The sequence below is a fragment of the Alligator mississippiensis genome, chromosome 11 (genome assembly GCF_030867095.1).
Source record: "Alligator mississippiensis isolate rAllMis1 chromosome 11, rAllMis1, whole genome shotgun sequence".
In the NCBI taxonomy this organism is placed as follows: Eukaryota; Metazoa; Chordata; order Crocodylia; family Alligatoridae; genus Alligator; species Alligator mississippiensis.
Genome location: NC_081834.1, coordinates 13,070,213 through 13,084,891, shown reverse-complemented (window position 1 = coordinate 13,084,891; position 14,679 = coordinate 13,070,213). Strand labels below are relative to the sequence as shown.

The 14,679-nt window shown below is 46.8% G+C and overlaps 1 protein-coding gene across 1 annotated transcript in view; it reads right to left on the bottom strand.

The window, feature by feature from the left end:
- The window catches only part of AGBL1 (AGBL carboxypeptidase 1), a 393,910-nt gene that overhangs the window by 253,563 nt on the left and 125,668 nt on the right, over positions 1-14,679 (bottom strand). The window contains exon 17 of the mRNA XM_019477387.2: positions 12,947-13,127. Within this exon, the coding sequence (XP_019332932.2) occupies positions 12,947-13,127 (181 nt within the window). The remainder of the gene's footprint in view (positions 1-12,946; positions 13,128-14,679) is intronic.

The following is a 14,679-nucleotide window of genomic DNA, read 5'->3' as shown; positions in this document are numbered from 1 at the left end:
TTAGACCTGAATTCAGCTCCTTCCTCCTCCAAAGGGAATGAAATGGTCATCCCAAACTTCCCAGGAGAGTGTCCAACCACCCTGCTGTTTGGGTATTCTGGCCAGGGGTGCTATCCGTCTTTCTTGCTGATGTCGACACTGTTCCCCTTTGTATATTCATTGATGCAGGGAGTAAAATTTAGGAATTTCGCTTTCCAGCTAATATTGTAACTATCTGGTGAGGTAGAAGACCTGAAATCAAGTCCACACTCAAGAGAACATACTGGCCATCTTATCATAAGGTATTCTGAGGCGAGTGTCCTCCACTCCCTCCTGTTGGAGTGGTTTCATTTTACCTAAGATGCTAAAAAATGATTGAGATGGAGTGTGAATGTTTAATTATTGATACAAAGTAGAAACACATCAGCAAGAGGGACTGAAGGAGAACTACCTCCATGGCCCACAGCATGATGGTGAGGGCACTCGCCTGGGAATCAGTGGTAGGTTGAAAATTTCTCATGAGAAAGAGGGAACTGAATGCAGGTTTCCTACATCCTTGGTCAGTTCACTGATTGCAGAGTTCTTGTATAACGGGGAATGACCACCTAGTCCTTTTATCGCTCTCATGTGTGCCCTCCCTCTGAAGTAATTCAGCAAGTTTGATCCCAATTCACACATAATTTGTAGAGACTGAAACGGCAATGCCCATTAATTTACTATTCACCAAAAATTACTCCAGAGCACTAGTTGGTGCCATTTATCACACACACAATGCGTACAGTGGGCACCACAACAAAACATTGCCTTCTACCCAGCCCCAGCCGTGCATCATGAAGCCTATAGGAATACAACACATCCAGTGCAAGAAAGAATCAGGAGAGGTGGAGGCAAAGAGTCACCACTGACTGATGTCGGGAGAGCAGGGGAAAGAGGAAGGTTGTCAATAGTTCATTCCCCATTTGAGCCAAGAAACAAAGGAAAACAGCATGAGGGTAGAAATGAACAAAAGAAGCAGGAAAAAAAAGATGAAAGAATAAGGTCTGAGGAAGTAGCCAAGGCTGAAAGGCAGGACTGAATCTAATGCAACTTGCTCAGTAATGAGATATAATCAGCCAATATCCAAACAAAGTTGCCCTTGTTTCTCTGTGATGTTGCAGTCAATCCGATCAACATGCATCTTCGCCCCTAGGTGTAGATTTGCTGCCTATACGGGGCCTAGCACACTGCGAGTGCTAGGTGAATAATGAATAAATCACAGCACGAGATTCAAATAGGCATAATAACAAACATGTGGGAAATCAAACCCAATCACACCAAGGACAACATAATAAAAAGAGCAATAATATGTTTCAATCTACTCATTAAAATCTATTAAGCTGTAACTGCATGCACCATCCCCCTGGCTTTCCGACACGTCCTCCAGGAAATGTGCAATTATAAATTACTGTCAGTCAGGAGAATGGGCACACTCTTCCCTTCCAAGGTCGTGGATCAAGCCCAATCCTTTCTTTATCCCACCACATTAATGGTAACCTGAAGGGTCTGCTCGTTTCCACAGTACTACTGTATCTTAAGCAAAATGACCTCCCAGGGCCGAAAACTAGTCTAGTAGTCCAAAACACATATATTGCCACATTTACAAGAATCAATGTCAAGTCATTTTTATCATGGAATAACAGTATTTAAAGGCCGGTCCACCCCTGACACCAATGTAAATGGGGAGGAACACCTCTGCTATCATCAGGGTCAATCTGGTGTGAAAGAACAGAAAGAGCTTCACTGGGACTTCGCAGCTTCACAGAGCTTTACAAATGTTGTGCCAGATTTTGCTATGAGCCAACGTGAGACTACTGAGGTGAGAAGAGGTGTATTCGTTTATACCAGGCCCATTAACTAATTAGTCCTTGCAGCCCGCTGTGAGATACAGGAAGTATTTTCATCATCATTGTCAGATGGGGAACCAGATCTAGTGATCTGTCTGAACGCAGAGAGGAAGGGTCAGTGTCAGAGCTGGTATTTGAACTCAATGGGCTTTGACTCTCAGTCCTGTGATCCTGGCTCTTGGTGCGCGTTAGTCAAGTCTAACAATGATGGTGAAGGCTTTCGGGCAATTTGTCAAAGGCTAACCATTGTGCCAGCCTGCTAGATTAGCTTGGAGGGTGGGAAAAATGACTTGCTATTTAGATGGAGTGCGCTTGTCTGCCCAAGCTCCTGGAAGTGCACAGTACCCACTAGAAAAGAACAGCAAGAATGGTCAAGCCCCCAAACCTCAGGGACTCGGGCACCAAGCCCCAAGGAGCCCCAAAGCATCATGCAACAAACCCAGTTCCCGATGCATGACTGGTACAGAGGCTCTCAGACACGGGACACAGACAGGCTCTTGCTACAAGGGCAGATACCCTGATAAATTAGGTGAGGGTATGCTGAAAAACTGGCTGCTAATTAGCCACAGCCCACCCCGCCCCCCATAACAAGATACCAGCAGAGTGGCAGAGAGCATCTCAACTAAATTAAAATTTAAAAAATCCTGCTGCAATCACTCCCCTGACAGCCCCTTCCTTCATCTCCCCTCTCGGCTTTTTTATTTATTGTAATTACTTTAGTAATAAGATTTGTTTCCTTGTTATTATATATATTACCATGCAGGGCAACAACAACAAAAAAATAATAGCCGGGAAGAGTTATGTTGCTTATTTATCTCCTTGGCCGTTATTGGGCCGCTGGGGTAGGGAGAGGGGCTGGGGGAAGGGAGTATCGGGGAAAGCAGTAAATAGAGAAGAAAGCGTATTCCTGAGGAGCAAAGATGTATAGGAACATATTTACGAAGAAGGAAACACTGGCAATGAGCGAATAAAGCTAATAATTCAGAGGGGCAAGGCAGCTCTGGCAGATAAAGAACAGAATAAATAACACACCGCTGGAAGCCCAGGCAGCTGGGGTTGTGGAGAGCTAGGAGCTTAGGCTGAGAGCCGCCAGCTGCAAAGGGAGACTTGCCACCAGGAAGGCCAAGGATGGACAGTGATCTCAGCACTGTGCATAGAGAGGCAACAGCTACAGGACAGAGCTGTTATTTCTCCCTTGTGCTTGGAAAGCCTTCATGCTGCCTCCAGCTTCACCAGCCTTTTGTGTAATAATGAAAAGTGTTCAGCAATGGTGCAGCCTTTCCCTGCCCATGCATCATATGTGCACAGGGGGGGCTTGGTATCTATCCAGGTTGTAGCTACATTGGTCCAGAGGCAAAAGGAATAAAAACTCCTGATAGAGGTGATCTCTTTTATTAGACCCTAGATTTTTGCAAAAAAAAAAAAAAAAAATTATTGCACGCTTTTCAGGCACAAACATCCTTCATCAGGCATGGGAGAAAAGATTGTAAAAGTTCTCCTGGGTAGAAATGAAAGTTTATATTTATAGGAGAGTTGAAGTTATGGTAAAATCTCCTGTCTGGAACAGTTTGTTTTATGTGCAGATTAGGCTCAGAGAAAAGTTGGAATAGTTTGGTTACAGTTGTTTGGTGGTAACCAGGATGCAGTCATATTTCCATCTGGTTATGGTGTTTTGTATTTCACAGAGGAGAAAAAGATGGAGTGGTCTTCTGGGCAGGCATTTCTTGTTCATTTTTGTTCCAGACACACCAGCCTTCAACAGTGAGCTCCCAGGAAACCCCTGGCTTAGCTGTCAGGAGCAGGAATAAAGTCTGGGTCACTCCAAAGGAGCTGGGATATTGGTAAGCAAGCTGCCTCTAATCTCAGCTCCACCAGGAGAGATTCATAGATTCATAGATGTTAGGGTCGGAAGGGACCTCAATAGATCATCAAGTCCGACCCCCTGCATAAGCAGGAAAGAGTGCTGGGTCTAAATGACCCCAGCTAGATACTCATCTAACCTCCTCTTGAAGACCCCCAGGGTAGGGGAGAGCACCACCTCCCTTGGGAGCCCGTTCCAGACCTTGGCCACTCGAACTGTGAAGAAGTTCTTCCTAATGTCCAGTCTAAATCTGCTCTCTGCTAGCTTGTGGCCATTGTTTCTTGTAACCCCCGGGGGCGCCTTGGTGAATAAATACTCACCAATTCCCTTCTGTGCCCCCGTGATGAACTTATAGGCAGCCACAAGGTCGCCTCTCAACCTTCTCTTGCGGAGGCTGAAAAGGTCCAGTTTCTCTAGTCTCTCCTCGTAGGGCTTGGTCTGCAGGCCCTTGACCATACGAGTTGCCCTTCACTGTACCCTCTCCAGGTTATCCGCATCCTTCTTGAAGTGCGGCGCCCAGAATTGCACGCAGTACTCCAACTGCGGTCTGACCAACGCCCTATAGAGGGGAAGTATCACCTCCCTGGACCTATTTGTCATGCATCTGCTGGTGCACGATAAAGTGCCATTGGCTTTTCTGATGGCTTCGTCACACTGCCGGCTCATGTTCAACTTGGAGTCCACTAGGACTCCAAGATCCCTTTCCACCTCCGTGCCACCCAGCAGGTCATTCCCTAGGCTGTAGGTGTGCTGGACATTTTTCCTCCCTAGGTGCAGCACTTTGCATTTCTCCTTGTTGAACTGCATCCTGTTGTTTTCTGCCCACTTGTCCAGCCTATCCAGGTCTGCCTGCAGCTGTTCCCTGCCCTCCGGCGTGTCCACTTCTCCCCATAGCTTTGTGTCATCTGCAAACTTGGACAGAGTACATTTCACTCCCACGTCCAAGTCGCTGATGAAGACATTAAAGAGTATCGGTCCAAGGACCGAACCCTGCGGGACCCCACTGCCCACACCCTTCCAGGTCGAGACCGACCCATCTACCACGACTCTTTGGGTGCGACCCTCTAGCCAATTCGCCACCCACTGAACTGTGCAGTCATCCACATCACAGCCTCTTAATTTGTTCACCAGTATGGGGTGGGATACCGTATCAAAGGCCTTCCTGAAGTCCAGGTATACGACATCCACCCCTCCTCCTGTGTCCAGGCGTTTCGTAACCTGGTCATAGAAAAAGACTAGGTTGGTCAGGCACGATCTGCCCTCCACAAACCCATGCTGGTTTCCCCTCAGCATAATTTGCCCTGCCGGGCTCTCACAAATGTGAGCCTTGATAATTTTTTCAAATACTTTACCAAGGATGGAGGTGAGACTGACCGGCCTATAGTTGCCCGGGTCCTCCTTCCTCCCCTTTTTGAAAATGGGGACCACGTTAGCCCTTTTCCAGTCCTCCGGGACTTGGCCCGTGAGCCACGAGCATTCGAATATTCCCGCCAGTGGCTCTGCAATGACGTCGGCCAGTGCCTTCAGCACCCTCGGATGGAGCCCATCTGGGCCTGCCGACTTAAAGGCATCCAGTTCTTCCAAATGACTCTGCACCACCTCAGGATCTACGTATGGAAGTCTGGTGCCTTGCTGCTGCCTCTCTACAACCCCAGTGAGAGACTTGTCGTGCCCCTCACTTAGGAGTGGCAGGCACAGCCACTCAAAACACGGACGGTTGGCAAGGAGGAGAACAGAGCCACGCTTTCTGAGGACCAAGCTGATGTGATGCCTCTCATGGGCAGCTTCTCCTGGCAGACAGCCTATGGAGCACTGGGTAGAGACTGGAAAGCTGTCTTCTCCTAGGGAAGCCCCCCAGGGAAAGGCAGGAGCAAGTTCACTGCCCACACTGAATCTCGCCTCTGCAGGGTGGAGTTCACAACTGCTTTCCAGGCCTCCAGCCAGCCCATGCACACCTGTCACGCCTGAACCATTCTTCTCAGTTAGGTGACAGTGATAAGTACACGCCGCTCACACTCACACTTCATTCACCCTGAACACATTAATCTAGACCTGCAGCCATCTTCAAATGCTTAAGGGAGTTCCCAGGTACACCTGTTTATCTGTACCAACTCTCTAGCACTCTTACTACAAATACCTTTCCTGGAATCCTTCTTGGCAAGCATTCAACATTTGGAGAGGTCATTCTCATTTCCTGGCTCCCCTGGATGATGTGGGAGAAGGAGCTTGTAGCGTCTACGGTAGTGTACAGGTAAAGTAACCCTGATGCACGGCCCTTCCTCCTTCCCCTGCCTAGAGATCCTCTCTGCTATACAAAGATGAACCCTCTCAGCATGCCAGCTATTGAAAAACTCTGAAATGCCCCTTGAGATCTATCTTTACAGAAGGCCAGCAGCTTCCCTGACCTCTGCTCCCTCCCTGCTCTTCCCCTGGCACCCCCCAGTACCTATAATACACAGCCTAGCCACTAATGTGGCACGAGCCTTCATAATTTTATGAAAGGAAATAAACTCTTCAATCCCCCTGCCATTGAGAAGAGGCTTGTTGAGGGCAGGGTTGGAGGGGTGCAATGGGGAGAAGGGGAGGTTGGGGACATTTGCATTTACAAAGCTTTATGTGATAACACCTCAAGATTGAACCTCTTAGATCTCAATTCTGGGTTATAAACTGACTCCAGGAGGAGGCTGAAAGGGCCACTGGCTTACTCTGTTCCTTAGATAAAACAACACGTCTCCCAGCCAGAATGCAGGAGATTCAGCTTGTAAATAGAGCAGAAATTTAGCTTTTTGTAAAATAAAGAGTATCACAGCCAACATTTTGTGTGACAGAGGCAGACCTGCCTCTCCTCAATGTCTTATAAGTACTATGTGAGATCAAGGATCAGGCTTTCCAAGTAGCAGCCCTTCATTTGAGATGTACACCATCTTAGAAAACATGCAATTCTTGAATGGCCGTGGGGCATGACTTAAGGCTTTTCTATTGCTGCATTTCTAGATTATCAAACTCTGCCAAGTTGGCTTCAGTGAAACAGTCATAGTTAATTTGGGGTAGATACACCAGCCTGTATAAAACAACACCTTGTTTCCCATGACTTTTTCCTTAAAAATCTAAGGAAATACAGACTAGATGAAAGTACTGTAAGGTGTATACATAATTGATTGGATCATCATACTCAATGAGTTGCCATCGATGGCTCAATGGCTAGTTGGGAGAAAGTTTCAGGCAGGGTTCCCCAGGGGTTTGTACCGTGTCTTGTTTAATATCTTCATGAATGATTTGGACAATGAGACAGAGGGCACTCTTAGCAAATCTGTGGATGACACCAAGTTGCATGGAGGTACAGCCACTGTAGAGGGCAGAGCTAAGGTCCAAAATGACCTGGAGAGCCTGATGACCTTGATAAGTCTTCAACAAGGGCAAGTGGAGTAAACCTGCACTAACTTTTAATTTGCTGAAGGGCTGTATGCCCCTTGGGCCACACTAGCAGGTGCCATTGCCCCTGAGGACCACATACACCCCACTTCCGCTGCACTGTACACCCAGCTGCCCCCCACCACTACACTGTGCAGCTTTCACTGCTGTTCCCCACAGCTCTGCATGCTCTGACCTACCCTTAGCTTCCCTCCTGTGAGCCCCTCCACTGCACTGTGCCTCTCAGTCACCTTGGGCTGCAGCCTCTCCCAGCACTGAAAGCTGTGCCATGCCGTGCCACCCCACGCCCTGGGGCAGAGGTAGGGGTAGGGGCATAGGCCAGAGGGGAAAGCCAGAGAGGGGGGGAGATTGGAGCCTCCAGCTGTAGCTACAGCTGCAGCAATGCGGGGGGGAGCGACACCCAGATGGGAGTCTGTGGGTCACGATTTAACCCCTTGTAGACCACATGTAGCCCACAGGTCACCAGATGGACAGCCCTGCAGTAGACAATAAACTGAATATGAACCAACAGTGTACTCTTGTTGCAAAAAAGGCCAGCAGCATACTGGGCTGTGCTAATAGGAGTGTTGCTTCCAAGTCAAGGGATTCTTCCACTCTATTCAGCACTGGTGAGGCCTCACCTGGAATAGTGTGTCCAGTTTTGGGCCCCACACTTCAAGAAGGTTGTGGACAGTTTGGAAAGAGTTCAGTGTAGAGCAACAAAAATTATTACAGGCCTGGGAAGCATGACTCAGGAGGCCAGGCTGAAAGAACAGAGACAGGACTAAGATTGAATTGCTAGCCAAATAAGGCTCTGGCAGTAGAAGGACTGGGAATGGGAAATGTGGGAATCCAATCTGTATAGGGAATGAATGGGTAGTTTGCATGTGAAACAAGAGCATTCCCATGCAAGTTTCCACTCCCTGTGTGATCAATGATCCTGCACGGCTGAATCATTGTTAATTTAATGCTTCTGAGAAGTGGGAAAAAACCCATCAAGCATAGGCACAGTTGGCAAGCACTGGGTATTAGCATTTGGCAGTATTTATTATTGCTGTTTATGGTGATATAAATTAGGCTTATACTGATATAATTAATAACTGTAAATTTAGGCATAATAAATAGTGATATTCATCCAGAACTGCAATGTCTGGAGAAGCCCAGCCAAGAACACAAATGCTAACTACCTTTTCCTGAGCATGAGTACAGGCATGTGTGCATTACAAGTGAATGCGTGTGTGTATGTGTGTATGTGTATGTATATTTTGGACTTAAACTTCATTGCTGAACAACAAGAAAGATTTCTACACCTCCACCTCCCTGCCTGTCTGCCATCTGACCCCACCAGGGAAGGAATCCTGCCTTATCTGCACATCAAAGAGCAACTCATGCAAAGGCACTGTCATGGACCCAGAGGAACAGACTTCCACCTTCAGCTTCCTCTGTGCAAAAATGAAGTTTATTTTTTTACCTATGGGGACTTTTTACCATCTTTAATTTTCCCTGGGCCTAAGGAACGGCATGTGTGCCCAAAACCTTGCAGAAAAAGATTTTTTTTTTTTGCTATTTCTTAGTAGGTCTAATAAGTATCATACCTCTGAACCAAGCATTCTAGAGTTTTACATTCCTTGTGTGCATGTGCACACAAATGCAAGGGATGCACCTGTGCATTAACTATGCATATAGACTATTTAGGGGCGGATGTATCATAAGGATGTGCCATAAGGATGTGAGGATGCACGGGCTCTTTATGGGAGGGTGCTGAGGGTTTGGAACAGGATACCCCCAGAAGTGGTACAGTCATCCACCCTGGTGATCTTCCAAAAATGTCTTGACACCCATCTTTCTGGGATCATTTGATCCCAGCAGTCTTTCCTAACCATGTGCAAGGGGGCTGAACCCAATGATCTGTAAGGTCCCTTCCAGTCCCTAACATCTATGAAACCATAAGCCTATACACAAAATGTAACCTTGTGAGTGTATTAGCAAACATGGTCAATACACATGTCCTTGTGAAAGTGAGTGTGCGCATAGCTGTGCCAATGCACATGAGTATCTGTGTATAAATGGAACAGTATATAAAATATTGCAATGTCTATCTCTTCATCATACAACCTCCCTGTATAACGCCAGTTTAATCCTGGTACCAGTCCCCTTGCAGATCCTGATTCAGAGCACACTACATAACTCAGATAATAATAAACTTCATCTGAAGGTACTTTCAAGGTTTTATTCTGATATGCATGTAGATTTTTTTTCTTAAATAGCAGCCAGGCTCTTTTTAAACTTTGTGCTTTTATACAAGTCAAAAACAGATACAAATACAGTTTTTAAAAATGGAAGCTGGTTGGCTCTGAACAGAAGACATACCACATCTCAGCACAAGTGCAGAATTCTTCATCTGCAGATTCTGAAGTACTTCACAAATCTGGGAGAGCATTATTACCTCCATTTAACGAAGGGGGAAACTGAGGACAAAAGGGAGCATCAACTCACCCAAAGCTACATAGCCCGTCAGTGGCAGAACCAGGAATAAAATCCAGGTCTCCTGGTACCCAGACCCATTTCTGAGAGTAAACAATACCTGTGGTCAGCACTCAGGGACACTCTTTATTACCCAGGCAAAGACGGCTGCTATTGCAGCCACACATACTGTTCTCTCTCAAAGAGTGGTTTTATATTGGTTTTTTGTTTTTTCCTTTGAACTAAAATTGACCAAAACATCATTCAGCCTGTTTGATTCATCCTTGTATGTTTATATATAGTGTTCACTTCTTGGCCGGATCTCAGTGAGTAGTGAAGTTAAATGTCTAGTATTTCATTTAGAAGATGCAAGCAAAAAATTGATTGACTCTGTTACCTAAAAATCATTTAACAGGGCCTGCACCTGACTGCTGGCCTCTGGGGCAGATTAATGAACCAGTGCATTTTGTCACATACAACAACCGGCCCAGCATGATGCTTATAATTTCTTTCTAGTTTGGAAAAAGCCAAGTTCTGCTAGGTGATGGTTAATGACCCGGACTTGTAAATGGGGAGCACTGCTTCCCCATACACAGACACACACACCTTCTTTCAAAGTCAGATACAGAGATGTAATTACCTCCATTGCTGAAGGATAGGGCTGGCTTACAGAAGCACTGAATGAAATGACAAACCAGGAAGGTGGAGGGGAGGAGACAGAGGGAGGAGGAGAGATCTTGGCCCCATGCTGCTGGAGTGTAATCACATTACTGCAGTCATGTCTGCATAAGAGGAACATTTGCCGCATGCAACTTTCAGATCACATTAGCCAAAGCAAACACCAAGGCCCTACTCATCTGGTTACTGCACCTGGCTCCTGAAGTGTGACCGTGCGGTGCCCTGCTGGGATGAGAGCACTCTTCCATTGGGCTAGATATTTGGCAGGGAGCCGGGAGGGAGCAGGCGATTGGGTTGCTGGCAGGAACCCTTTGTAAATGTACTGCGCTGGCATCCATCTCAGTGACTGGCAATGAAGTATTATGTATGCTCTGGCACGCAGGATAGTAGGGGGAGGGCAAGGAGCTTCAAACTCTGCCAACAACAAAAAAAATAAAAAATCCTCTCCTACATAAGGAAAGATGCTGAGATAAGGGGACTGGAGCAACATCAATACTGTGGCACAAAGAGAGGGAGGCAGGGAGAGATTTATAGGGGTCTGTACTTCTGAAGTGGACAGATTTGCAATCGCTCTGCTCATTAAAAAGCCAGAGCCAGGGAGGGATGCTCAAGGTAAGCCTCTCGATCAGACTGCTCTGGCTGGCTCCTTTAAGAGTTTTCCTAAAGGAGGCAGAGAGTACAGTCACAGCCTGATGGGAGAGGAGACAAGACGGTTGGGCAGAGCCTGGTGCAGGAATGGCAGCGTGGAGGGCACCAGGCTGCCGCACCAGACCCCAGTGGATAGGACCTCTACTAAGCCTGGAGGTCCAGTTTCTGCATGACCCTTATGCGCAAGAGATCCACAGGACCTTGACCTACTCTGGCGTGGGGGCACAAAGCCGCAATCTGTAAAGCGGGAAGGGGAAGCAGCAACCCGAGAGTCCAGGAGAGAGAGCATTAGACTCTAGAGCCTGTGATGGTGCAACCTAAAAGAGGCTCAAGGAGTGAGGTGGGGGAGTCCAGCACAGACTTGTGCTTAGACCCTTCAACGTCCCAGCCAATCTCTTGGAGAGCAGGGGTAAAAAGGAAGCAGTGGAGATCCACAACCAAGTGACAGGTTCAAAGACATGAGAGACCTGAAAGCAGCTAGATTTTAAGTTCTTTAGGGGCAGGGTCTGTCTTACGTGTTTATATACTACCTAGGATGGGGCAAGGGGAGGCAGCTGGACCATGACTGGAGCTTGTAAGCACTGCTTCTGTATAAATAATAGCAATCATTTGTTATTCATGTGAATTCACATCCTGCTAAGCCCTGCCAAAAGACATTGTGTTCCAGTGGAGAAGGCGATGGACTCAGAAGGATTAGACTCCATTGCCAGCATTGCTGTTTGTGAACTTGCCAAGTCTTGGTACCATTGTTTCTTCTTGGATGTACACTTTCCCTGCCTTTTAAGTTGTGATCTGTTCAGGGGCAGGGAATTATACTTAGGGAAGTTTGAGGACGTCTGCTCATTTTTCTCTCATTGTTGCTTTTCACTGTTTGCTGCTGCCTTCCCACTCACGGGTTCCACCCAGCCAGCAAGAGAAGCAGAAGAGGCAGTGCACCCCGAGCAAGGTTGCTGTCATAGTACACTGTCACAGACACAGGAAAGCCTGGAGGAACCGCCGACTTTTCAGCACTTGCCAAAACCATTCTCCTGCATGTCCATTGCAATGGAGTGGGACAACAAGCATGCAACAAACTGCAAGCATGCAACAGTGAGGATCAAATTCAAGATCATTAGCACCAGAAACATAAGTCCCTATCACTATATCAACAAAAATAGCTTCTCTATCTATCAACAACAGGCATGCTCATTCCTCTGCCCCTACCAGGGGTAGACCTCCTCGCCATAGAGATGGGCCATCTATGCAATTCCACCACTACTCACTACCCAACCCAGATGGGCAAACGCAGAGACATCCAAGGCTGTGCCAAACAACACAAGTCCATGTCACCTGAGGGCACTGGCCAGCCCTGAGGCAAAGACACTGTATTTCCTTGGCCACCATGTTTTTCATTTTTATACCAGAAACAGAATAGAGATTCCTTCACATCAGTAGAGAGGCAGCGTGCATATGACGGCTTGAAGAGGAAAGGGGTAACATGAAGAAGACTTCAAGGCAATTCATGACAAGTTAGCATTCACACAAGCACAGGAATATTCAAAATCTATCCAGAAATGCGGAGGAGGGAAAAAAAAGAAGGATGTGAGAGAGAGAAGGAGATTTGCTGGATGGAGATATTTAAATGAAATGGTAAAGGTAAAATATATCGTTATTCATCTGCCCTGCCTCAGGCTAGACAAAGTATTTAATTAAAGGCAGTTATTCCCCAGCATCTCTGCCTTGCAGGTATAGTCTGCACTAATGATTTAGCAACACAGATAGATCTACACCTAGCCAACCAGAGCCAAGTTAGCTCATGGGGGAATGGTACTGCTGTGTCCTGGTACCTGAGAGCATTTCTTGCTAAACACAGCTTACAGCTGCCTGGAGACCGTTCCCTACCTCTGACAATGGGATACATAAGATGCTGGGATCCATAGGAAGGATGTTCTCTCAACAACGCATTGCAAAAACTTGATAACCAGACCCAGCTACAACAGCCAGAGACACCCCCCATAGTAATCAAAAGGCTGCTATAACTCACTTGCCATTGATGACTCCATCTGGATTGAGCATGGGGATAATCTTGAAAATGAAACATTTCCTCAGGAGCTCAGCAATGGGGTCACTGCTGACTAGGAACTCCAAGGTCCCCTTCATTACCCAGCTGGCATTGCTCTCACCAGGGTGAACACGAGCCACAAGGACCACATAAGGTCGATTGCCTATAAAACAGAAAGCAAACCCTTGATGTGACATTGCTTTGTATTTTAGGTGGCATTTTGCCTGTTAATTCTTCAATGGAGCAATATAAACAAGAACCCGAGGGAGGCAGTGCTGCCTGCTCTTGACATTTCCTAATTCTAAATGTAGTAAAACCCCCAGTTTTTCTTTTTTTTTTCTTTTAAAATGCATTCCCTCCCCTTCCCCAACCATTTCTGACTTTTTCTTTCCCTCTCTATTCCCTATAAATAAGTATAAGTGAGCTAAGACACAGGGTAAGCTTCAGCATTTTATTTTGGTAGCAAGTTATATTTGTTTTGTTTTTTCTCTTTCTTCATATTGTATAATTATTATGTTTATATTGATTTTTACTGTTCTATATTACTGTTTTACTGGTACTATATGATTTAGGCCTACATATGTAAGTTAGCATAAGTCATGTCAAGTTTCCATTTTGTTTGTCAAGTCTCCATCCTGTCCCCAGGCCCAGTTGTGTAACCCATGACTCAAACCTACCCCTCCTACGTAACTTGGTTCCTGAATGAATGGGGATGAATGAGGGTGCTTGAGAGACAATGGTGGTAGGTCTAAAAATAGCTCCCTCTGAATGACCGAACCATCAACACCAATACCTGGACCAACGACCCAGACCTTGGAACCACCCTCAGCATTCAAGAAACAAAAGATGAGGCAACCCACCATTGTGCCAGGCTGCACATGCTCTGTAAGAACACCTGGAGCCCTCTGGGACAGGACTAACATTGCCTGAACAGGCCCTCCCCATAGGAGATCAGAGGTAGTCTGCCCCATAAAAAGGGGTAGTGAAGATTGACTCTTTGGGATGCCCTCTCCATCTGGACCAGCACCATGCCACACCACCTATCCACCCAGAGGCCCTGCTGGCAATCCCCCTCTGGACAACACCTACTGGACAAGGACCCCTTTCCACCCTGGATAGGTAGCTATCACCCCCCGCCCCCTCTTCAACCAAGGACTTGGACTCTGCTTCTCTTCCCTACCTGGACTCAAACCCTTCTACTGAGTATCCTTCTCCTGCTGCCATTGTGAGTGCTTGTGTGTGCGTGGGGGGGGGGGGAACCAATAACTTCATGGGACTATGTAGTGTGTTGTCTGTTTAATAAACCTGTTATTTTGAAATCCCGAGTTGGGTTTTTGTCTGTTTCCTGACTGTTTCCTCCTTGCCACCACTTACCTAAGCTGTCAGCCTGTTTGCAGCCCCAAGCTCCCAGGTTTCTGCTTCTCTCTCTCTCTCTTTCCTGACCATCTCCTCCTTGCCACCACTTATCTGCCCCCACCACCCTCAATATCTCAGCTGTCTGTCTCAGTTTCCAGCCCCAATCTACCTTAAGTAACCCCAAGCCTCAGTTCCTCAGCCAGCTTCTCTCTAGTCCACCGGTTCTAATCTCAGTTCTGGCAACTTTCACTCCCTACACTTTAACTCTCTCTCTCTTACCTTAACCTTCCCCCAAGTATCCTAGGTACCCCAAGCGCACACATATATACTGTGCCATCCAAGAAGTTAGGGATTTACCT